Source organism: Chenopodium album, chromosome 21 (genome assembly GCF_948465745.1).
Source record: "Chenopodium album chromosome 21, dcCheAlbu1.1, whole genome shotgun sequence".
In the NCBI taxonomy this organism is placed as follows: Eukaryota; Viridiplantae; Streptophyta; class Magnoliopsida; order Caryophyllales; family Amaranthaceae; genus Chenopodium; species Chenopodium album.
In genome coordinates this window covers 12719502-12744803 of record NC_137854.1, presented here as the reverse complement: position 1 = coordinate 12744803, position 25302 = coordinate 12719502, and the positions used below count along the sequence as shown (strand labels likewise).

The following is a 25302-nucleotide window of genomic DNA, read 5'->3' as shown; positions in this document are numbered from 1 at the left end:
ATCAGCAGATGCATAATAAGTCTCTAGTGCTATATGGCGACATCCGAGGCAAAGTAAGCAGCTACTAATTTCCAAAAAGGAGTTACTCATATTAGGTAGTTTTTAGAAGTACGTCTTCACTTCATATGTTTCTGGTAATGTTAGGTAGAATTAAGATTAGTAGTACTACGTTTGATTTATTATTATTATTATTATATTAATTTCAGCTGATTAAAGTTGATGTAATCTTTAGCACTGGTTCTCCTAGTCTCACAAAAACATACTAATTAAGATGTGTTTCTTCACTTGACTTTCATTTCATTACTTATTTTCAAATTTTATTTTGTACCCTTAAGGCCTTATTTGAACTTTATTTTATTATTAATTTTATACCTTAATTTTCAAAATAAGTGAAAATAAGGTGAACGAAATACGACTCATAAAATACTCATATTACTCCATATTGAGTTAGACAAACGAAAGGCATAATTGAATTGGGCCATGAGGAAGTTTCCTCCTTTCATGTTCATCAAGTGATTGAGACACCTCAGATCAATAGGGAGTTTGAGCTTTTTCTAGTATGGCAGTGTCTAACCACTACCAGTGTACACTGTACAGTACGGGTAGCAATTAATTTCATTATGGAAGTCCAAATTGGAAGTTTCCATTGTGCAACAAGAAAACAAAACCATGATTTGTTGCTGAGCTTCAGCCTTCATGGAGTCATACTTACTTCGTACTCTGTAATGTATTTTTGTTTATTTAATTTCATTAAGACGAAGTTGACTCTTTGTAAAGAAAATGATAAATATAGTTCTTAAAAAGATGTGAATAATGAAATATAACTAGAAATATTAAGGGGCCGTTTGGTTGGGGTTAATCATCCAAGGAAAAGGGTATTTTCCCTTTGTTGTTGTTTATTTGTCTGTTTTTGTCATTCTCTTTCCCCATTTTTATTCCAAATTGATTCCTACCCCCCCCCCCCCCCGCCTTTTGCATTCCCTTTCCCCACCCACCACAAGCCACAACCTTCTAACCTACCTCCACCACCCAGCCCCCTACCACCGCTACTCCCTATCCCACCGCCGCCTCTCCCCTTCCCACTACCGCCTATGGACTCTCCCCTGCCCACCGACGCCCCTCCCCGGTCCACCGACACCCCTGATAAACCCCTATCCCTTCCCGAAATTATTCACCCACCACACAACCACCCCATAGCCGAGCCACCCCACCTCTCGTCGCCCCTCACCCTCGCCGCCCCTCCTGTCCATCCCCTAAAAATTAATTCATGAAAAAACCTAAAAACCCCTCCACCCCGCCCAAGGGTTTTGAGGGTGAGGGGAGGGGTGGCCGACTGTTTTTCGTGGAGGTGGAGGGGTTTTTAGGGTTTTTTTTGTTGGTGGGGATGGTTTTTCGAGAAAGAAGATGGGTTTTTTTGGGGAGAGAGGGGCGGTAAGGGGTCGGGGAGGGGCAGCGAGGGGTGGCTGGAAAAGTGAAAAAAGGGAAGGTGTCGTGTTTGTAGTGGTGGTGGTGGTGGTGGTGTAGTATTTAGAATGGTGGATGGATTCTCTTTGTCTTTTTTTTTTAAAAAAAATAAAACAAACAATAGCAATTGGAATTGTTTTCATTCCATTCTCTTTCATTCCCATTGTTCATTCCATTCCGTTTACCCTCCGTGAATCAAACGACCCCTAAGTATAATTATTAATTAAGCATTAATAGCACCGATCAATATGTAAATATATTATTATATATTACTAAATTGATACGAAGTATATGCTAGAGTAAAAGATATCAATATTAAAATCAAATGAACAATTAGAGGTGGGTATCGTGCCGTGCCAGGCACCACGGGTCGTGCCTGGGGGTGGCTCGTGCCATGCCGTGCCTAATTTCTGACGGGCCGTGCCGTGCCACCTTTTGGCATTCCCCAGCCCACGGCACAGCACGACCCACGTGCCTGGCGGACCGGGCAGTGGGCCGCCCCAGTTTTTTCAAAAAAATTCTAAATAATAATAAAAAATCGATATATATTTTTTTGAACAACTTTAAAAATGAGTATAATTAAATAATTTTATTAATTTATGTCTATGTTTTTGTATTTATTATATTACTCCGTATTATTTAGCAAAAAACAACAATGCACGCACATAATTAAAAAATTTCGAGTGCGATAAGTCAATAACACAAAAATTGATGAGTAACTTATTTTATTATGTGCCGGTATGATAAATCGATAATACAATATTTATAACGATAATTCAAAATCGTACAATAATTGGTGAAAAAAAATTGTACAATAATTAAAATCATGCCGCCCGCTGTACGCGTGCCTATTTTTTTAAAAAAATTGTTCACGGCACGGCCCATGGCCACAAGTGGGCCACCATGTCGGGCCCTGCTATTTTCATGTCGCGTGTCGGCATGGCCCAATGGCCCATGCTCACCTTTATGAACAATGACTTCTAGGCATGTACACTTTCCTATAAATGTACTTTGCCTTATATAATTGTTAATTTGTTATGCAATAATTTATTTCAAAGAGTTTAGCTTGTATTTATTTTCTAAGATAAGGGGACAATTATATTTTGTGTACCTTTTCAATTCTAAAAGAGTTGTTATACAACTATCAATTACATACTACTAAAAGCAAACCTAAAATGACACTTGGCAATGTAATATTAAAAAAATTCCCGCCAAAATTACTTGCTAAAAAAATCATTAGTTAGTATATAAAAATAAGGTTTTATTTTATATAAAATCTAAAGTAAACCTCCTAAAGTATCAACTTGCACATTATTTACATATTATGTAAAGACTTTTCCTAACATGTTTTTATTGTTTTAATACCGGGTTAATCGATTATATAATTTTATTTTTATTTTAATTATTCAACATCCGTGCATTGCACGGGGTTTAACCTAGTTCATGTCTAAGATTAATGACACACAACTCACTCCTATACCCAACCTTTAACATAGCACCTCCATACTAGTTATATGGTTTCACCTCCGCCTGAAAATAATGAAAATCAATTTTGAAATTCCTCGACTAGTACCTAAACAACTACATGGATTTTTGAAATTAAGTGTGTTTAAAATGTGTTTAAAACTAGTACATGCTACGGAGTAAAAAATTAGACCAGATTGAACAAGGCTAAAGAAAACCGATTTAGTCTTCAAGTAGAGAAATTTTAAATACCAGTCTTCAGTCTAATATGGTCCAAAACCTAATACTATGTATATAATAATAATAGTTCGTATGTAGTAGCATTAAAAATCATTTAATTCACATTCGATTGGTAAGGAGATAATTAAGCGAATAATACATATGTAGATTAGTAGTGGGACGAGAATAATTTAATTTCTGAACCACTAAAACAAGTATTAATTCTAAAGTTTTCACCCATCACAAATGACAGATCAATAACCATTCGTTACCCGTCTCACAATTTCGCCCCGTTACCAACCCTAAAGTAAGACCACCCAATAAACCAACAGAGAGATCAACCAAGAAGGAATCCATCCAAAAGAAGATCTCAAAAAGTTAATAGTATCATTGACATTATTACTAAATTAATCACCTAATTAGACTAATAAACAACCACAAAAGGTGAGCTAAGCTTCACTTCACCTTCAAAAACATCACATTTTCTCTCTCATCAGCAAACCCTTATTTAAAACCCAAGATAATTGGGTTTTTGGGCAAACCAATACGCAAATCAACTTTGAAATTCTTAATTTTTTCAACTTCTGTCGCATTCACCAAACTCTCATAACTCAAACTTCTTCTTCTTGCTTATTTCTGCAATACAAGAAAAAAGAAGAAGAATTTGAGGTTTTTTCTAACCATAATTTCTTCTTCTTTCACTCTAAAAAAGAAAAGATGTCTCTTTCTGTAGTTCAGGTGATTTTTTTCAATATTTTGTGTAAAATTTTCATTGGTATATTTGATTGTTATTGGATTTTGAATTTTTATTTTTGTGGGTTGTTTTTATTTTGTAATTTAGGGGTTTACCAAATCATTGGCCATGACTGTGCTTTCTGAGATCGGTGACAAGACCTTCATTGCTGCGGCGGTCTGTAATTTTTTCTAATTTTATTAATTTTCTAATTTATTATTGGAATGTGTTGAATGGGTTATTTTTTATGTGGGTTAATTGTTAATTTGATCTTTATTGTGTTATATTATGTTGCAAGAATTGATTTTTCTTATATGTTTATGTTGAATGGGTTGATTTTATTTGGGATGTTGTAAATTTGAGTAATATTGTGTAATTTAATTGCTAAGAGTTGATTTTTATTTTATTTTTAAAACTGTTTATGTTGAAGTACTGTATCTTGTTTGTAATTGAAGGGGCATAAGTGCTCTTTGATTGATTGTTAGTGCTTGAAAAGAATTTGGTTCTTTTGTGGAATCTAATGCATATAATTTTTATACTAAAGACATGTGGAATCACTAATTAGTGGGAGGATATGGGGTTATTTGGTTTATTTGGAAGAATAAGTGTTAGTGGAAATGACCTTTTGCTGTTTCAACAGTTAAGGATAGATTGATAAATGATACTCTCAGCTTAAATGATGGGAATAAGGAATTAATAAATAAAGAAAATTACCTTGGTCTTAATTTTTTATTTTATTTTTTATATATACTTTTTATTATTTTGATTGTCTAATATACTCTCTCTGTCCATATTTGTTCGCCCCATTGTATTTTTTGGTGTCAAATTTAGAAACTTTGACTAGAAATGCTCACTAATCTATAAAAGATGATATAGTCAAGTTGATTTTTTTTTTTTAGATTGGTTTAAATTATCAAAGTTATATAACTTTTGCACGTATAGGATTAGAGATATATGTCTTTTAAGATGTATCTTGAAGACCATGAAAAGTCAAATGGGGCAAACAAATAAGGATACAAAAGAGTAGAGAAATAGTTGTAAATTTTTTTTGGGAACAACTTGTAAATTGTTTGGAACTATACGCGGCCCATTCAATTGAACATGGCCCATTTAATTGAATATCCATTACCATTGACCATGCCGTAGGTTGAAGCTTTGTTAAAGACATTGTGGTCATGTTATAAATATTTGCTTGTTATACATGAAAAAATGATGGAAGTAATTGAGTAAGATAGCATGGATAAGCCACAAATGTATAGTTCCTAAATTTGCGATGTAGCTGGATACTGATCTTGTGAATGAAAAGATAATGATAATCAAGTGCCTTTAACCTTTGTATCATTATTATAATGATACCCCTGTATGTCAAGCCCTCCTTCCCCAAGATGTTTACCTTTTAGTCAATGCTTCGCCATATACATATATTGCTGATAGTTCTGCTAAATCTTGCTTTTGATGTTTTCCTTTATCCTTGATTCTAGATCTTAGCCATGCGTCATCCAAGAAGACTTGTCCTTTCTGGTTGTCTTTCTGCTCTGATAGTAAGTACAACCTTTTGCCTACTTATTTTCATTTGTACACATGTTCTCCAGATGCCTGTCTAACTTGTCTGATTAACTTTCAAATTAGGTGATGACCATTCTCTCTGCTGTTGTTGGATGGGCTGCTCCTAATTTGGTAAGGAGTTCTTGTATATAATTTGACACCCTTGGGGGCCTTATATTGGGATTGTTTGTTTTACATCCCTGAAAATGTTTTAATGATATCTCTGCAAGCTGTATCTTCTAATGCATTTGGCTAGTTGGTTATAATACTTCTCATTCTCTTGAAGTCTTAATTAATAAAATAAGATACCATTCTTATTTATGTCCCTTTTTGCATTTTTCCATCTGATGCATTGTGTTTGCAAATTACTCAGATGTCTCGTAAGCTGACTCATCACGTTGCAACATTGTTGTTCTTTGGATTTGGATTATGGTCACTATGGGATGGTTTTCATCAGGAAGGGTAATAATTTTCTTCTTGGTCTTTGTTCAATTTGCCTTCCTTAGTGCTTCTCATGTGAAAAAAGCAGTAAAGTTCATCCTGCTGAAAGCCAGTAAAATTTCATTGATGCAGGGAAGCTGGAGAGTTGGCTGAAGTTGAAAAGCAGTTGGTTAGTATTCTACTCATTCATTTCTTGAACTTGTACTAATTTAGGATATAACTCTAATTCAGGCTATAACTCAGTTCTTATGATTTGACTAGGATGCTGATTTCAAGGGCACTACTACAGCTAAAGTGAACAAGGTGAGATTCTCTATATGTGCACACTTGTAAATTTTCCAGTACTCTTATTCTTTGTGGCTCTTGATGCCTCCATCTCCTCACTAGTTCTTTCCTTTTTATATCTTCCTTTTCAAGGTTATCAATGTATTTGTTGCATGTATGTCCTGCATATGTATTTTCATAAATTCTCTTGCATTATCAAGGTTTCTTAACCAAAAAATGAAGAAAAATGTACGATGTCAAATGTTTGGAGTTGATCTGGTAAAACTTCTGCTTTAAAATGAGAATGAGGTTATTAGGCAGTGAGCCTGTGACCATCAATGGCATCAAGAAAAAGAATTCCTTTAGACAATTCATTATTTGCTGAAGCAACCATAAAATTAAATTCTTGTTGATCTATTGAAGCTTGATGGATCTATAATGTGAGAGCAAGTCGAATTTCACTTTTTTTTTTTTTTTTTTTTTTTTTTCTGCTATTTATTCCTTTGCTATCTCTTGTTAAGCAGTTAATACAAGAGTTACCTTAACCATTGAAAAGGAAGAAGGCCTTTACTCTGGAAATACTTTGTACTCGTATATAATTTAAAAGATTTCCTTTTGATCTGGATGCTTGTAAACTGGAGATACCCAATATTTTTTGTGCTATAGGATGATGATGAAAAGAAAAAGAAGACGAGGCCATTTCTTACACAGTTTTTCTCACCAATTCTTTTAAAGGTAGCACCCTATTTGTGATTTCTATGTATATTTAGTTCCTGCTGACGCCTGACGCTGTTCATATTTTCTCACTTTATTACTGTGGTTTTGCAGGCGTTCTCCATTACTTTTTTTGGCGAATGGGGTGATAAGAGCCAGGTGAGGTTAACAGGACCTTCATGAATGTGTTTTTGTGATAATTTGTATGTGATTATCTGTATATATTAATATGCCATCCTTTGAGATTTAATATGCTGTGTGTTAATTCAATTCACATTTTCCATTGTAATACTTCAGCTTGCTACCATTGGTCTAGCTGCAAATGAGAACCCATTTGGTGTTGTGCTTGGTGGAATTCTGTAAGTATCATTACCTATGGCCTTCCTCCTGTGTTCTGTAATTTATTCTTATGGTCAATTGTGGAGAAGCAATGGAGATGAGCTAGTTGTATTTTGTAATGTAAAAATCTAGTGTAAGAATGCACAATTCACGTGGAAAGTGCAGACATTGGTGCAAAATAAAACTGTATTTGCAATAAGAAAATAGAGACCAAAAAAAAGAGGGAAAGAAATCAATTTAGGGTAAGAGAGGGAGGAAGGGGGGCGGTGGGCAGGGGGCGGGGTGAAGGGTGAAGGGTGCAATGCTCACCCCCCCCCCCCCCCCCCCCAACCCATCTTGGCAACTGTTCATTTTATAGTTGGGCTAGAAAAGCGACTTCTTTAGGTGATTTCTCGACACTGTCAATCTGTCAAATGGTACTCTTTCCTTAAATTTTCTTCACATGTGGATTATCTACTTCTAGTTGTGGAACGAAATCTGGCAGCCAATCATTCTCTCGACTCTGGCTCCTATCCCTTCATGTAGGATTCGCAAATGAGAATGGCAGTCGTCAAAGCCCTCTCTCGCAGGTCTATTCGTCACCAAGATTTATAGTTTTGGAAGTGGATTTTGAGAGAGGAAATAAAGTGCAAAGAATTGTCGGCTGGCGAGTCTATAGGAAAAAGGGCTGATATGATGGAGAGTGAAGAGTATTTCGGTGGCTGTTGTTACCTTAAATAAAACTGTTAGATAATTCAAAGATTAAAGTGTAAGAAAATTTAGGGGCGGAAGGTTATGTCTTTTTTTTTAATTGGAGAACTAAATTTTTATTATTTGCTTCCACTAGGTGCTATTTTATCTTTGGCTAGTTCCATATAGTTAAATCAGAATCTAGCTTAACTGATATCACTTATATACAATCTGTAGAGGACAAACATTGTGTACCACAGCTGCTGTCTTGGGTGGAAAGAGCTTGGCATCACAAATATCTGAGAAAGTGGTACGCATTAAAAAGCTCATGCCTTCTTCCAATATTATGCTTTTGGCTACTGTGACAATAATTAATTGCTCTCGTCTTGCAGGTTGCCCTTTTTGGTGGTGTTCTTTTCATTATTTTTGGGATTCAATCCTTCCTTTCTCCAGTCGACTAATCCCCTTGTAAAGTTATTCAAGAGGTTTGTATATATTGCCTTTACAATTTCTTGAAAAGCTGCTTGAATTCCATGCATGCATCAAAAGCATATCATACTCATATACAAGCCTAGTCAACATGTAGAGGTGTACAACCTGTGAATGCCCTTTAATGCTGTTGATGTGGCTGAATCATGAGCTTTCTTGTCTGAATGTATACTACATAATTGTGTCTCAAAAGTAGCTTGCCTCATCTTTTCGGAGAAAGTGTAAAATCCACCTATCAAACAGAGCTTTAGAGCTTGGTTTCTGCATTTTTTTCTGGATCAAGAATCAGAATCTGATCAAATGCTTATACATTTGCTTGATGCAGCGATTAATGGTCGGCCAAAGCTCCAAAACAGATCAAACAATAACGTTGCAGTTCTATAAGGGAGCAAGAGACTTCTGAAATGACAAGTTGCTTGCTGCTCTGCAGCTATAATTGTAGAATTATTCTCATTTTTTGCTGGATCTTGTTATTTCATACAGAATTATGTTTATAGGATCACACACGTTTTAAAATAGGAGTCAGCATTAATGTTGGATCATTTTGTACTGAATCATCAAATCCCCAGTCAAAATTTTCTGGGTAAAATGCTGCTTGATTTGGCACTGAATAATAGCATCTCCCTTTAGATGTAGTTATAGTATGCCTCTTTATAAAAATTAAAACTAGTATTAAGTATTTTGCTGTGGATTTGCATATAATCTATTGAAGAATACTTCAACTCACTCTACAATTCAAAGAGTATTACACATATACCTCAATTCAGAGGGATTATGCTTTGAGTTTACAATCTACAATATATCAAGCAGAGTCAGGTTGAATATGATTCATCTGCTTGAGGGGATTAGACATTTTCTCAATGCACTCTGTAGACACAGCCAACGATCTGCATAACGAATTATTGATACTAAACATTTGCAGCTGGAAATCATAAAGTAATAATATCCAAATTGTCAAGTAAGAGCATTATTATGTATTGATAAGATAAATCTTGTCTAAATTTGAGCACAACAAAAACCAAGGTTCACATGGGCAATGGCTACCAAATATATACACATGTAGATGTAATTTATAAACATTATACAACTATGTTGGCCTTCCCACAACCACAAGGCCTCTCTTTCTCACTTTTGCAATTCAGCATCCACTACCTGCAGGTTCAATAGAGCTCAGCAGCCCGTTGCCTCTCAGCTGCATACAATGGTCTTCAGCATCAGCCTGAGCACATATTATAACCACTGACATGCCATTGATGTGTGCCTCTTGCATGATGTTTACAGCATTATCGACTGTCATTCCGGGTATAACCTTCATCAGTACTTGCACAACATATTCCCTTTTGTTGAAGTTGTCATTGTGCAGTAATACACGATATGGAGGAGCTATTTTCCTCGTTTTCCTAAAACAAAACAGAATTATGGGATTTAAATCTTGTCAACAGAAATATTTTCAAGTCTCGCAAGTTCAATTCAGCAGATAGGACAAGAACCTATGGATGAGTCTCATATATGATAACACAAGTATATTCAGTATAGAAAATTGGTTTACGTAAGGACAAGAACATAATAAACAGATTTTACTTGACCTATAAAATATTACCATTATTATTAAAGAAAAAACACTATAATATTAGCTTCTTATCAGAGTGATCGACTGACTTCAAGAATATGCTCTTACCCAAATTCAGCAGTTTGGACTAGAACCTACAGATGAGTCTCATATACGATAACAAGTATATTCAGCATAGAAAAATGGTTTAGACAAGGACAAGAACATTATAAAAACGGAATTTACTTGACCTTTAAAATATTACCATTATTAAATAAAAAAAGACACTATAATATCAGCTTCTTAATTGAGCAATCGATTTACTGCAATAATATGCCCTTACCCAAATACACAGAGATCCTATTTGCTAACACTCCTTCCCTGCCACCAAATAGCAAGGCCAGTCTTTTAGACCCTGAATTAGGTATTTTATTGAACTTCCTCAGTTTTTTTTTTCATCTTACAAACCGTTGAAACACAGACAAGAAATAAAAAAAAGTTTAAACAACAATATTATCCGGAATGTTACAGTTTTTCAAAAGAGCAGTACTTATTAAACTATATCTAACAAAAACCTTGAAGAGGGAAGGACAACAAAAAATTATCAATGAACAACCTTAAGCAATCTCTCTCTCAAAAGGTCAAATCGCACGAAACCATCCCTTACTCTCCAGAGTTGCAGCACCTCTACATGATTTAAGAGCACTTCTAAGGACAAACATAAACCTTATTTTCTTTCCATTCTAACAGATTGTTCAACACATATAAATAACCAATCAATGATGAGCCTGAAAGGCAATAGTATACACCAGCTAAGGGCTATAGTCTACTCCAAGAGTAAGGAAAGAGTAGACTAGATGTATCAAGTCACTCATTGCTCCTTAAAAGTGGAGCCCAATTATAGAAGACAGAATAAGCTCTAGTTATTTCCATAAAATAAAACATAGTACTTCAGACTCAAAGTGACTGTCCACTTTCCTATACAGTATGTCCCATTAACTTGTTTGAATATAATTTGTTTTTTTTTTTTTTTTTTTTTTTTTTTTTTGATTCATATGAGCCACAAGGGCGGGTACAACGGGGGGCGGGGGAAATTCCAGCATATGCTGGAGGCAAGGATCGATCCCGTAACCTCGAGGTTACGAGATGGGAGTGCTACCATCAAGCCAACTCCACATCCTTTTTGTTTGAATATAATTTGTGATGTAATAACAATTAGTTATCCTCCACTATTCTCAATATACTAAATCAGTATTGATGTCCATCAAATGACCCAAAAGATACACTTCTTAAGAGGGATGAAAAGTTTACAAGGTTCATCACTTTGCAATGCCATTTTGCAACTTACATGCAGCCAAAACCCCAAAATTCACTTCTCTAGATTTGCATCTTTCTGTCGTGTGATAACAAGACATTGGTGATAGGCTTCAAAATTAACTCCATGTGAGCTCACCTAAACATAAGTCATATATATTTCCCTCCCAACAAACAATGCACAAATACAAATAGTAGATAAACTCCATTTTTGTGTTAGAAGCATTTCTAATGTTATCAAAGATAAAAGGAAGGTATTATTAGTATTAGCACCTCAGATCAAACTCAGATTCACGTCCAGGGGTAGTTTTCTCAATTACAGGTCTGTCTAATACTCCTCCCTTAGAAGATCCAGTAGCTGACACAGCCATAAGGAATCCGCGGTGGTGGCACAATCCTTTACAAAAATAATGCTTATCCCCTGGGCATAAATCCAGAAAGATCATTCCAGTAATAACATAACACATAAAGCACAGTCAACTGCTCCAATGAGTGAAGATAAACCAAACAATCAAACATCCAAAAAATATCAAGCACTGAGTATTTAAAGGGGAAAAGGACATCCGAAGTTTGCATCACTAAAGCAACCAAGTGAAAAAGATCATAATCCTTACCATACAATTCTAGACCAATGTTTCAAAGAGATTGAGAACACAGTCACATATAAAAGCCTTCCTATAACCCAATTCCCTAGCAACTAAAACACGACAGACTACTGATCTGCATAAGCTTACTATAGATAAACTAGAAAGAAAATGCTACCGCAAAAATTATTAATTTATTTTAAGTCACAAGGAAAAATAATGCATCCAAACAAGGCGTCTTGGGCCTAAGCCTCTTTGTATGTCCTCTTTTAATGTGATATTTCAGCCAAAGAAACATATTTCCTTTCTTCTTTTCCCTCCAATCTTCTATAAGATAATTACAGATTTTCTGGATTGTTTTTCCTTTGCTAAATGGGTTAGATTTCTAATTCATTCACACCGAGTCCATAATTTTACAAAAGATTTCCAATCATTAGAAAAGACTGTGGTGCGATATTGGCATATTGCTATAAAGAAACCTGAAGTTAGAACTTAGAAACATCTCATGGGTGATATGCCATGCATAACAGTCATTGAAGCACTGATTGGCTATTTGAAATATATTCACTTCATCATTGTACTGAGATGAAATAAGAGATTTTATACATTTATTATGCCAATTTAGAGTTTTTATTTTTTATTTTTTTTTTATTTTTTTTATACACCTATGTTACATTCAAGAGCAAAAAACATTTTATAAAGGCGATCTAAAACAGAAGTTTAGATTTATTTTTATAAGAAATACATGTTAGGGCTTAACTTTTACACTATGTTTGGATTGAAGGAAATGGAGGGAAGGAAAATGAAGGGATGGGAGGAATAGAAATAATTTGATTGATTCTCTTCCTCCCAATTTTGCTATCCAAATGGAGGAAAACTCATCCCTTTCCCTCCCCTCCCCTCCCCTTCGCTCCATTTCTCTCCATCCAAACAAGCTGCTAGTGGAATGTCAAAGAGTAAAATCATCACAAAATGGCTTAAACGTGACCAAACGCTTGATTCAATTCTATGTTTACAACAAGGCATTACATTTGCGGAATTCATTACCTTAAGCAAACCCATTGTAGAATCACCTAATAAATAAATATAAAGTTCCAATTTAAAACAAATATGACTATCAGATTAAAGCATAACAAATTCATAAGAAAGGTAGCAGCAACTAGCAAGGTGATTCTCCGACTAAATTACCGCACCTAAATCCCAAGAATCATTTTATAAACACGAAAATCCCAATTAGAAACTCTAAAGAATTAAAGAAAAAGGGTTAACAAATTTACAAACTAAAGAAAGAAAAAAGTGAGGAAAGAGAGAAGTGCAGCTCTAATATACTAACTGCAGCATAAAAAAAAAAAAGGTTCCAAAAAGTTAATCAACAACATAAAGTTAATTTTGAATTTTTGATATACACATTTAATTGTAAACATTAAATAAATTTCCTAAAATGGTATTCCATATAATTTTTAGTAATTTATGACAAAAATTACGCATCGATTAATGATATACACGTTCAATTAACCCTCAATGTTTACTTCAACCTTCTTAATTAAGGGTAACGCACTAACGCATATCATTTTCCATCAAAAATAAAAAAAAAAAAAAAAAACGCAAAATATATAACATAACCCAGAAAATTAAAGTTCATTCAATCAACATACTAAAGTCAAACAATAAATTCCAGAAAACAAAAAATTGAAGCAACAAAGTTAAATTTGAATTCAATCAAATTGTGGAGTAATGTAAATAGCAATGCAATTACAAAAGAATCAATAACTGTTAGATTTTATGAAACTCCTCAGATTGGAGTGTTTTCCATTAATCAATATATATAGGGTTACAATCCTGAGTCCTAATCACGTTAGGAAATCTCAAGAGATAATTACAGAATATCTACAAAATATATCCTTCCATAACAGAGTACAAAGAATATTTATCCTATATTCTATCAATAACTATAAGCTTAATTAACAAAACAACAACAACAAAAGTGATGAAATATAAGAGAAATTACCGGAAATAGGGTTAAGAACATGGTTGGGAGAAAGAGCTAATCTGCCAATAATTGCAGTCTCCATTAGAGAGAAGCTTTGTTAGCTCAATGGAATTTTCTCTCTCCTATTCGCAAGTTCACAGTGTTTGTGTGTGTCAGATTTTGTGTTGAGAATTTGTGTGTGAATTGTGATGGCCGTGCTGTGCGCGTGTATGAGCCTCAGCCCTTTGCCTTTCATTTTTCTCATTTGTCCACTGCCCCACTTTTTGGATTTTTTTTTTTTTTTTTTTTTTTATTTATATTTTAAAATTCACAATGAGAATGCAGGATATAAAGCGGATAATTGGATATACAATAAATATTCGACCGATTAGCCCCTAATTGATTGAGTAAGACCTCGTTCTTTAGAGCTGCTCTGCTCTGCTGAAATCTGTTCTGCTCTGTTCTGCTTCAATCTGCTCTGCCCTGCTCTGCTATGCCCTGCCCTGCCCTGCCCTGCCCTGCTCTGCTCTGCTTAAAATTAATACTTAATATTGAATTATTATAATAATAATAATGTATATTTAATAATAATAATAAATAATTAATACTTAATGATAATAATAATTAATATTAAATAATAATAATAAATAAATAATATTTAATAATAATAATTAATATTTAATAATAATAATATATAATTAATATTTAATAATAATAAATAATTAATATTTAATAATAATAATAAATAATATTTAATAATAATATTAATAATAATATAATTAATATTTAATAATAATAATATTAATAATAATATAATTAATATATTTTTTTTGAAACGAATATAATTAATATTTAATAATAATAATATTAATAATAATAATATAATTAATATTTAATAATATTAATATTATTAATAATAATTAATATTTAATAATAAAATTTAATGATTATAATAATAGTAATAATAGTAGTAGTAGTAGCAGCAGCAGTAGTAGTAGTAATAGTTGTAGTAGTAGTAATAATAATAATAATAATAATAATAATAATAATAATAATAACAATAATAATAATAATATATAATATTTAATATTTAATAACAATAATAAATCATTACTATTATTATAGTATTAGTAGTAGTAGTAGTAGTAATAATAATAATAATAATAATAATAATAATAATAATAATAATAATAATAATAATAGTAATAGTAATAATTGTAATAATAATAATAATAATAATAATAATAATGATAATAATAATAATAGTAATAATAATAATAATAATAATAATAATAATAATAATAATAATGAAATCTGCTCTGCTCGGCTCGGCTCCGCTTTGCTCTGCTTCAATCTGCTCTGCTTTGCTCTGCTCTGCTGAAATCTGTTCTGCTCTGCCCAGAAGCTCAAAAGAACAGGGCCTTACTCACTAACTAACTCCTGAATAGGTAACTCTAGTCACACAATATGGCCACTCACATATAAGGGCTTGTTCACTTTAGCTTAATTTTAGTCCAGTTCAGTTTAGCTCCAATCAGTTCAGTTCAGTTTAGCTCCTAATTTCCTTCTCTCATAAAATATTCATTTCAATTCAGTTCAGTTAAGCTCCAATCAGTTCAGTTCAGTTCATCTCAGTTTAGTAAATGTGAACAAGCCCTAACTTTATGATAAACATTGTGTAAAATATATATATATATATATTTTTTTATTTTGGTGTTATTGTGTAATACTTCCTCCATTTTTATTTAGTTGACACGTTCAATTTAGGCGTACATATTAAGAGAGAAGAGAGAATGATAAGCAAGTAGAGTATATTAAAAAACAAGGTATAAAACTTACCTAAAAAGAAAATGTGTCAATTTAAAATAAACTTCTTAATAAAGAATATGTGTCAACAGGCTTTCAAAAAAAAAAAGAGGTAAATATATTCTTCGTCACAATTTACTAGGTTAGTTGCTCTACATTTATGCTCCATATTGACGTATTTATAAAGTAGTTTCAATTACCTTAATCATTTTTGCTTATAAATTTACTCTTTTTGAATTGTGTCTCTCACACAATCAACTTTTTTTTTAAAAAAAAGTACAATAAAATTAGAATTCTCAACGAAAATAACTAAGCTACTATTTAAATTGTGATTTGGGCCTTCATGTTGCAATATATTTGTCGCCCTTCATGTTTTGATGATAACACAAGTCAAATAAATGGACTAATGTTTTGATAAGTCTTGCGGTTTGTTTCTATTAAGTTGCAAGATTGGCTCCAGGCCAGGCAAAGGAACAAGATCTAGAAGAATAAAGAGATCAGTAGCAGAGTTCCTGTGAAGGAACTAAAGCTTCGGAGCAGAAGCTAAGGAAAGACGACTCAGAGCAGAGGCTTCTTAGAGAAAATAAAGTTTGGAATATCTTATATTTTAGGTTTTATGTAAGTGAAGTTAATTGGGAATTGATACTTAGTGGAATGCGTTTGAAAAGATAAGATTTTATTTGCTTGCTGAAAAATAGGAAAGTTTGTTTGGAAAAATATCTTTTTTGATTTTATCTTTTAAGTTAATATTTTTGTTTTCAGAAAAATATCTTTGAAAAACTAACTTCCTAAACTTATGCAACTAACTATTGATTCAGTCCTCACCACTTGCATATAAGCTGCTTCCTTAAGGATCAGCGTGCCTTGGTTTTAGGACACGATTGAAAAATTGGGAAGTGGTGGAAGGTAGTGGCGTTGATATGCAACAGTGGTGGTGTAAGTGGTGGGAGATGTGGCGTTTTCACCAAGCAATGTTTTCCTATAAATATTAGAGTTATTCTTGGAATAACTTCACCTTGCTGAAATATATCTTTCTATCTTTCTTGTTTCAAATAGAGTCAAGAGTCGCATTCCACTTAAGTATTTTTCTTAATTACTTTTACTAGAGTTTTATCTACTTGAGTTGTAATTTAGGAATTGGGAGTTCGAGTGAACTCTGAGAGAATTCAGTAGAGAAAGAGAGAGAAGAGAATAGAGAAGAGAAGAGTGGCAAGTAGTGGGACTTGCTGTTGGGAACTTCAAGTTCATAGAGGAACTTGAAGATTGATTCTTTAGTTTGTAATAGGTTGTTTGCCCTTTTATAGTGAAGAATTTTTCCTAAAATTCCAAGTGGTCGTGGTTTTTCCTCTTGTTAGGGCCAAGAGGTTTTCCACGTAAAGTCTCTCTGTGTTAACTTTAAATTCCTGTAGCTTTGTTTTATCAATTCTGCAAATATTTGACTCAATTCTCTTAAACTACAATTCAACCCCCCCTCCCCCCCCCCCCCCCTCTTGTAGTATTCTTCTAAAGTAACAATATTGGTCACAACAAATGTTTTAAAACTAATTGCGCTCTTATTGGTATGTGGTTCGACGAGCCAATCCCAAGCAATCAGGCTGATTGCCAAAACTTTGTCAATCAGTCGTTTAGATGGGCCCCACAGTGTACCAGATAATATTATTGTATTTATGTGAACATCTCCTGCTAACGGACGGAATTGTCCCGTTATGTGGGCCACACCACTGGGCATTTAACGCCGTTCGCTTCTTACATTAACGGAAAAATCGCAAATTTTTTTCAATCCGAACCTTTATCGTTGTTGCTTACGAGCAGACGCCATTGTCAATCCCATTTCTAATTTCATTTCAGATCTAATGGCCGATCTTTGTCTTTAATTTGTCAGTTTTGTACATGAAATAGGGGATCATCACATTTCTTATGACATTCTAGTTCACGTTTCAATCAGATCTGTATTTTATCGAGCAAGACAAATCCGTGTAAACCCCCATCCGTATGAAGTTATTAATTTACCACAACAAGTTTGTGAAAAATACTGAAAATGCCACCTGATGTGCTATGGAAGTCAATCAGACTTATGCACTTGTATTTGCTCGTGGTTCGACATTTCTTGTGTTTAAAGAGGAGACACTAGTGTTGTAAAGGCCAATATTAGCTTCACTATGGACATGCTGAATGTCGTCATATTGATTATGTCATGAGAGTTGGTTACTTGGTAATTATTTAATCGTTTGGTAAGTGAATTGATGATGTATGTGAAATTGAATCCATTGGTAAAGAGTAAAAAGATACAACTTCAACAAATATACTACTCGTAACTTGAACATATGTTCTTGATCAATTTGACAGCTACGTTCCAACTCTAAATTTTTATCTTGAAATCTATCAGCACAACATTTGTACTTTTCTATATCAAGATAATCAAGCAAAATGATCGTCTGAGTACGATGATGGATCATTTGCTAGCTTGGCTTCGCTCTAAGTAACTAAGTTACAGTCTTACAATGATAATGTTTCACTTAGGAGTAGAAGCTGTAAGAGGAGGAGTCCATAACGATGTTTCGTAGGCCTCCGATTGTTGATGCCAGCATGATGAACACCCCAATGATTATACATGCCTGCAAAACAATACAAATGAAAAGAATTAGTTTATCCAATGATTTAATCTTGGATTTAGCATAATATAGCATGCAATTATCAATAAAAGGGCATACCCAGTTGATGAACCAAGAAGTGCTAAATCTCTTTGGTTTCTTGATTATGAGCCAAATGATACAAGGAAGCTGCAAAGATGTCCCTCAGCAAAGTTAAAACTCTGTTTTTTAACATGAAGAAGATAGGACATAAAGAAGCCATGAAGAGCTTACAAAGTACGACGTTGGAGCAAAGCCGAACCCACCAAAGAAACCGAGAAGATCTCCAAAGAAAGGGAAGGTCACTCCGAGAAATAATGTTAACCCTGCAAGGCATGTGTAGTGATCAATCATCAGTATGGTCATAAAGAAAAAATTTCTTGAAAAAAAAATTGATCAGGTGACTTGTGAAGATAAAAAAATTTGTTAAATTACCAACGTAGATTGTTCGAGTAATGAGTCGAAGAGTAAGTCCTGGTGGGAATTTTAGTTTTTTTACCATCAAATTCTCGAGCATGTCAAAGATGGGCATTGCATAGACCTGCAGACATTCATCTCGTCTTAATAAAGTCAGACTTACAACCATATGACTAACAAAGTCGTTAGCCTGATGAATAAGTACACAAAATGGTTTACCTGATAGCTGCCAATGACATGGATAACAACCATCAGATTAGCAGAAGCGATAAGCCAACCAGGCTTCTTGAGTCCTACTAATACATTATCATCAACATCTTGGCCAAATGCCCAGTAACCTATAAATGCCACAGGAAAATAGCAGAGTGCATTTACGAAATAGGAACCTAAGGCGCCTTTCCACATCGATACCTTTGATGGATTCTCTGGAGTGGATGGCATGGTGGCCTGGATTTCAAGCACAACTGCATGTCCAGCATATGCAAATGAAATTTGTCCTAGTGCATTGAAGACTCGGAACATGAAGTCAACGTTGCTTGTGTTTTTGTAACCATAGTTCACATTCTCAATTTGACCTTTGGCTAAGCAACCTACCCATGCTATTGTTGAATAACTGCAAGTTTCAATTGCAAGATCATATCTTCAGCAACGTAACAGTGAGATGCTTATCAATTAAATTTATATATACAAAGTACAATTTAATCACGAAAATGAGGCCCTAGCAATAGCAATCCCAATAAATTGATAATATAAAATCATAATTGTGGATGTCAGCTAGCTTAGTTGGTAAAGTCTTGAAAGTGATATTCAAAATTAATGGTCAAATCTTGTCTATATCATTAACAATATGAAGCTAAATAAGGCTAATTTGGTCATTCGAGTGCGACAAGTGATAGTTTACCTTCCTATAGCTGGTTTTGAGTAAGTTATCTTGTTAATTAAGCTACTCAAAGTGACAAAATTAGCTTTCATCAACTAAGAATCTTTTATGTATCTATTCTACTTTATAAAAATTAAGGATTCCAAAATCTATGGTAATCAACTAATCATAGTAAAGTATGGAAACCAAATTAAATATTTGTTTGACATTACAAATTAAACCAAATAAATAGTATAGTATAAAATACCTGAGTGACATAACAGCAGCAGCTAAAGAAACAGCAGAAACAGAATTGAAGTTAGGGAGTTGAGAAAGGAAGAAATGGATTGACCCAAAAATGATGATCCAATAAGACTGCCTAAGCTTAACACAGTTGGTGCATGCTATCTCCATGAAATTCTTTAGGCACTTTCCTCCAGTGACCATGTACACAATATCACATCCCACTTGAACAATCAGCTGTTGAGGGAGCACCACCCAAGGGCCGAGCTTCGGCCCGAACGCGTATTTTCCAAGGTCGTAGTACCGGTCAAAGCGTGTCCCGGGAACACATTCATGCAGCTGTATCATTTGCCACATTGTATGCAAAGTGATACACCATGATAGTATCATAACTACAGTGCCTGGTCCCCTGTAACAGCATTTAAAATTGAGGGCTTGCATAAGGAGTAAACCAATGAATGAAAAAAAAAAAAAAAAAAAAAAAAAAAAAAAAGTCTCAGAACTAAATACGGAGTATATACTTTGTATATCGGGTGATTTGTCTATTTTAGTGGTTGTTTGGTTGAACATGGAAACAGTACTACCCAATATAATTATTATTTTTTTTTTTTTTAGGGAAAACAATTTGTGATAGTGCCACAATCTAAATTAGATTTTGATCTTGTCTTTTTTAATAGTTATCAACTTATCATTTCTATTGTAATGTTATGTCAATCAGTTAAACAACCAATAACTAGTCTTATATAAGTATCTAGAAGTTATTTTCGATATACCAATATGTCAATTCCTATTTCCTATATAGCAAAATTATATGAGTACCTAATATGATGTTTTACACTTTTACCTAATTTACTCTTGTAGAAAGATAAAAAAGAACAAGGGAGTACACATGATTAAACATTATCAATATATCATGTAAGGGGTAGTATGTATTTATTATCAATATTCTTTTTTAGTCTTAATGTTTGGTATTTTATACTATTCACACATATTTCTTTGATTGTCTTTTTGATTTAACGTTAAGAAAAATATACTCATGTGAGGTCTCGTTAGATTATATAGCCATGTAAAGTTATTTATTTATTTTTTATTTTATTTTTTGGGTTATAGTATTGCAATACTTTTTAAACAAAAACTAGTGTTTAGCCCGGGCGATGCCCCGGGTCTATACGTTAAAAATTAATATATTATATTTTATGTAGATAAAACTTTACTTTTAATATTTTGTATGTACATGATAGTGTTAAATATTTTTTATTTTAGATTTAGTCTAAAAAAATTTTGACATGTAAAAGTCCAAATAAAAACACTCTCATGGTCTACATTAAATATATTTAAGAAGAATAAGTTAACCATATTATTAGATAGCAAAGTTGGTATGACTTCTTATTTATTTTTCAATGGACTCAAGTTCGATTCTTGACAAAAACACTTTTTTCAAATGACACGTGGCATTCACATTTCTAATTGGATGATGTGGCATGCTCTTGGTGGAAGAGAGGGGTGACACGTGGCGTGTATACTTGATTAGGAACACCTTTTAATAGATAGTATAGATTAATGGACACGATTCCCAAGAAATGAAGGGTATGATTTAACATATTTACAACAGCTACAATTATGGTGACTATTGAAAAGTCCTTATTTCAATACATGTTTTCTCATTAAAAAAAAAAAAAAAAAAAAACCTTTGCTTAATGAGAATTAAATATGTTAATGTCAATTTTGTGTCTTATAGACTGCCAACAACAAATGAAAGTTATGGAACAACTGATTTCAGACAAATAAATTAAAAAAACAAATAAATAAAATAAAATAAAAAGGGAAATCAAATTCAAGTAGTAAAAATTACCATCCCAAGTAAGCCATGGCATAAGGGAGGCTAAGAACACCGGCACCGACCATGGCGGTGACGGTGTGGAAGGTTGAGTACCACCATTTGGCTCGACGAGGAGGACCCTTATCCTGACACACGTCAACAGAAAATACATCCTGTACATATATTAAGTGTTTTACGACAAATGTTAGTATTCATAAAATTCATCAGTTGAATAATAATTAAAATCATGCATGCATGCATAACCATGTTAAGATTCATAAATTCAACTGAATTACATATTTATATATACAGTATATAATATGAATTGCTACATAAAAAATGCATGCGTGTTATAACCATTATCATACCTTAGGTTCAGGAGAAGTAGAAACCATAATTTGGACTGACCTTCAAAGAGATGAAAACAATATTGTAAAAGTTGATGAGTTTGTTTGGTTGGAGTGGATTATTTTTTAGTAGCTAATAAAGAGTAATCATAATTAAGAGACTACTTTGCAAAAAGATTAGTGAAGCATAATGAGGCATAATAGCATGAAATAAAGAAAGGTAGAAAAGAGTTTATTGGAAAATGGTAAGCACTCAATTTGGGACAAAAAAACTAAGATAAGCAGCCGAATATAGAATGAAGCTAATTGATGGGGGTTTTGCTTTGGAGCTGTTTTTTTAGCCCAAAAAAAGGGGTGTATGTGTTTAAGGTGTGGGGAGGATTCGGAGGAAGGAAAATTGAAATTTGGGATCCTAAAAGTAGTGGGGACCCAAAATTTAACGTTTTTGCAAATGAGAAAATTTTTTGAATTTTTTTATTTATTTTTTATTTTTTAAGATGTAATATAAACAGTTCATCCGAATACACAATGCTCATGATACACATGGTAATAAATATTACTATATGTTCTTTTACCTTATAGGGCATGCTTGGATTGGGGGTAGTATATTAAGGGGGTAATAAAAATCAAACTTGAAAAAACAAAAGTAATTAGAGGTGTTGTTGTAGAAGCATGGTACTTACAAATGAAATAAACTAGTTGTACCATGAGGAAAAGAGAGGGATGGAGGAATTATTACTCTCATAATGAAGGTAATAGTTACCCACCCTCCCCCTAGTGTAACTATTACCCCCCAAAATAAGGGTATTGATTCATCTTTCTTCACCTCACACCATACCACCACTACATAATCTTCTTACAATTACACCATCACTATCTCCTTCCCTATTTTCACATTCATTTTGCTTAGTTTGACTTTTATCACCCCCTTAATGTATCGTATTACCCCCAATCCAAGCATGCCCATACTTGTATATTTGTACTACCTCCGTTACATATTATTTGCAACGATTTGACATAAAGTAGAGAAAGAAAATGTCTAATCGATGCAAATAATATGTAATGGAGGTAGTAAATTATAACGCGGATTTTGTTCTTTGGGGAATTTATCTTATGCATGAAGATTAGAGGTTTTTTTTATTTTTTTATTTTTTTTGAAGTTAACCTATCTGTTATTTGTTTAATTTCTTGAATTTGGAGCTTTTTCTTTTTAATGGTTCAAGCTCTTTTGATTTATTTAACCGTGTTTATTTATTCTAATTACTTATATTTTGAAATATGTATTCGGTTTCTTTGAATTAAACCTTTATGCTTTTCTGAAATACGTTGAACATCGAATAACAAAGTGCACAAACCTAGCTATATAAATATGAATTGGCTAGCATGGTTATTATACACGCGAGTGCATCTCTTATCTCTAACATACAAACCCATGTAATCTACATAGTATTTGGTATAAACTATGTCAGCAGTAATACTACAGTCCAGCCATGTGGTCATTAAATTCAAAGCTATCATCCTGATTTCTGCAACAAACATAATCCCATATTCCCATAATACATCCTTCTTAATTTCCCATACTCGCGATTCGTAAATCGTAAATACTAACAACTTATGTTGCCAAATGTACACAATTAGCTTGCTATACCTTTAAGACCGGAAACTCTGTGAGAGTGTGAGGTACTGAGGTCCAAATGTTAAGAGGGATGAGTTAAGAATACAAAAAACTTTGAAAAAAAACGGGTATACGTAGTATAATAAATATTACTTGTATAAGACGAATGTAAATTTTAACTTCAAAATGAACAAAGTCTTTTCAATAGCTGGTTTTCTGCTACATCTAAAATAAAAGTTACTTGTATATTTTTTTTTTCCTTTTTTTTTTTAATAACAATATACTTACTAATGTTTTTCATTGAATAAATTGCTCTCTTTGCAAAAAATTACCACTTGTAAATTAGATCATGTATGTTTAATGTAACAAGTTCGTCATATCACTCTTTAAAACTTTACCAACAAAAAACTCACAATCTAATGTACAATTTAATACGACAATACTCCATTTTTGTAAAACATTAAAGTATATTTGTTGCCCATTTTAATTACGGCCATTCTTTTTTAAATCAATGTCTTGTTTCTTTGTTCCATTCACTTCACCCTTTCTTGCCCAATTAATTATAACTATGAACTCCCAATAGTTGCCCTCAAATTTTGCCCCATCACAGAGTCAACAAAGCAGAAATGACAGAAATACATTAATTTTTATCTGACTAGTGATTAACTAGGTTATGTTTATTACTTACAAGTTTGGTAGATTAAAGTATATCAAATTAATCCAAAGGGTACCTAGTACCTACCTATCAACAGCATTAAAATTTTAAAGAAATTTCTGCTTAAAATTTAGTAGAATGTTAGGTAAGTAGGGTAAGCAATAATTAGTGATTTAGAAGCTGATTAGTGATTAGTCTACCAAGTAAAAGTTGGATTAGTGTCGCTAATCGTCAGTCAAAAAATCTATCATTGGAAGTGTCCCCCGTTGATTGTATAAACGCGTGCGGGTAATTATCAAGTGAAGCAATAAAAAAAGTACACTTACTCAAAATTAAGACTTCAACCAATGATAAGCAAAAGTAGCACCAAAACTTGATGATTATAGAGCCCCTCTAAGTCACATGTAGGAGTGATATATAATCAAGTAATCATATTCAAGATTAAAATTATTACTCACTCCGTCTCTTAAATTTTGCCCCACAGTGTAATGTAATTTATTAATTTTTGGTTGGAAAAAAGTGATGAAAGAGAAAAATGGTAGGGTTAATGAGGTGGTAAATGATTGTGAGAATAAGATCCTGTTATTTAGAGTTGTGCTCTGCTTTGCTAAAATCTGTTATACTCTGCTTTGCTGACTCAATCTACTGTACTAACACAAGCTTTGCTCTGCCCATAAGCTCAAAAGAACAGGGCCTAAAGGTGTAGACCCATATGTCGAAAAACACAGTTACTTTTTGGTGTATAAAATTCATTTTTGGTGTGCCATGATTTTCAGATTTTGGTATAGAATTCATTGCCACCCCGAAGTAATTCGATACCCAAATGAAATCATGGTGTGACCCAACACCATGATTTCAGTATAGAATTCATTGCCACCGTACTACATTTCTTGGTAGTACCGTAAAAAAAATTTTGAAACCTAAATGTTCACATCAAATACGACTACAAAATGTCAAAATCCAATGTCTATAATTGATACTCCCTCCGTCCCTAAATTACATTCCTATTCTAGCATTTATTCCTCACATTATTTTTTGGTATTTAGAGAGCCACAAGGGCGGGGGTGAGAATTGATCCCAAGATCTCCTGAAATCGGGAGGGAAGCTCAAACCACTTGAGCTATCCCTCACTCTCACTATTCCTCACATTATGA

At 33.3% G+C, this 25302-nt stretch overlaps 3 protein-coding genes across 3 annotated transcripts; 1 reads left to right on the top strand and 2 right to left on the bottom strand.

Moving 5' to 3' along the window:
- The first annotated feature begins 3568 nt into the window (after window positions 1-3568).
- On the top strand, window positions 3569-9020 carry LOC145602982 (GDT1-like protein 5). The gene is made up of 13 exons (XM_081659116.1): window positions 3569-3885; window positions 3989-4057; window positions 5362-5421; window positions 5510-5557; window positions 5799-5887; window positions 5999-6035; window positions 6128-6169; window positions 6797-6865; window positions 6959-7003; window positions 7142-7203; window positions 8090-8162; window positions 8245-8337; window positions 8667-9020. The coding sequence occupies exons 1-12, from the start codon at window positions 3865-3867 to the stop codon at window positions 8311-8313; spliced, it is 684 nt and encodes a 227-aa protein (XP_081515242.1). The 5' UTR covers window positions 3569-3864; the 3' UTR covers window positions 8314-8337; window positions 8667-9020.
- Window positions 9021-9286: 266 nt separating this feature from the next.
- Window positions 9287-13955, bottom strand: LOC145602983 (ATP-dependent Clp protease adapter protein CLPS1, chloroplastic-like). The gene is made up of 3 exons (XM_081659117.1): window positions 13797-13955; window positions 11478-11625; window positions 9287-9741 (listed from the first exon to the last, which is right to left on the bottom strand). Exons 1-3 carry the CDS (start codon window positions 13858-13860, stop codon window positions 9480-9482), a joined length of 474 nt encoding a protein of 157 aa, XP_081515243.1. The 5' UTR covers window positions 13861-13955; the 3' UTR covers window positions 9287-9479.
- A 4124-nt stretch (window positions 13956-18079) lies between these two features.
- Window positions 18080-21926, bottom strand: LOC145601399 (lysine histidine transporter-like 6). The gene is made up of 8 exons (XM_081657411.1): window positions 21900-21926; window positions 21565-21704; window positions 19738-20121; window positions 18830-19223; window positions 18629-18734; window positions 18428-18519; window positions 18275-18343; window positions 18080-18178 (listed from the first exon to the last, which is right to left on the bottom strand). The coding sequence occupies exons 1-8, from the start codon at window positions 21924-21926 to the stop codon at window positions 18080-18082; spliced, it is 1311 nt and encodes a 436-aa protein (XP_081513537.1).
- Between the last annotated feature and the right edge of the window lie 3376 nt (window positions 21927-25302).

What these genes read in the sequence shown, in the direction of transcription:
- LOC145601399 (XM_081657411.1), bottom strand. Translation starts at nt 21,926, where the DNA reads ATGGTTTCTACTTCTCCTGAACCTAAG. An exon ending in CTACTTCTCCTGAACCTAAG is followed by an intron (nt 21,705 to 21,899) that starts GTATGATAATGG and finishes ATATATGTACAG; the next exon opens with GATGTATTTTCTGTTGACGT. An exon ending in TACTCGAACAATCTACGTTG is followed by an intron (nt 18,520 to 18,628) that starts GTAATTTAACAA and finishes CATGCCTTGCAG; the next exon opens with GGTTAACATTATTTCTCGGA.
- LOC145602983 (XM_081659117.1), bottom strand. Translation starts at nt 13,860, where the DNA reads ATGGAGACTGCAATTATTGGCAGATTAGCTCTTTCTCCCAACCATGTT. An exon ending in TGTTCTTAACCCTATTTCCG is followed by an intron (nt 11,626 to 13,796) that starts GTAATTTCTCTT and finishes ATTTATGCCCAG; the next exon opens with GGGATAAGCATTATTTTTGT. An exon ending in GAATCTGAGTTTGATCTGAG is followed by an intron (nt 9,742 to 11,477) that starts GTGCTAATACTA and finishes GTTTTGTTTTAG; the next exon opens with GAAAACGAGGAAAATAGCTC.
- LOC145602982 (XM_081659116.1), top strand. Translation starts at nt 3,865, where the DNA reads ATGTCTCTTTCTGTAGTTCAG. An exon ending in GATGGGCTGCTCCTAATTTG is followed by an intron (nt 5,558 to 5,798) that starts GTAAGGAGTTCT and finishes CAAATTACTCAG; the next exon opens with ATGTCTCGTAAGCTGACTCA. An exon ending in CTGAAGTTGAAAAGCAGTTG is followed by an intron (nt 6,036 to 6,127) that starts GTTAGTATTCTA and finishes TGATTTGACTAG; the next exon opens with GATGCTGATTTCAAGGGCAC.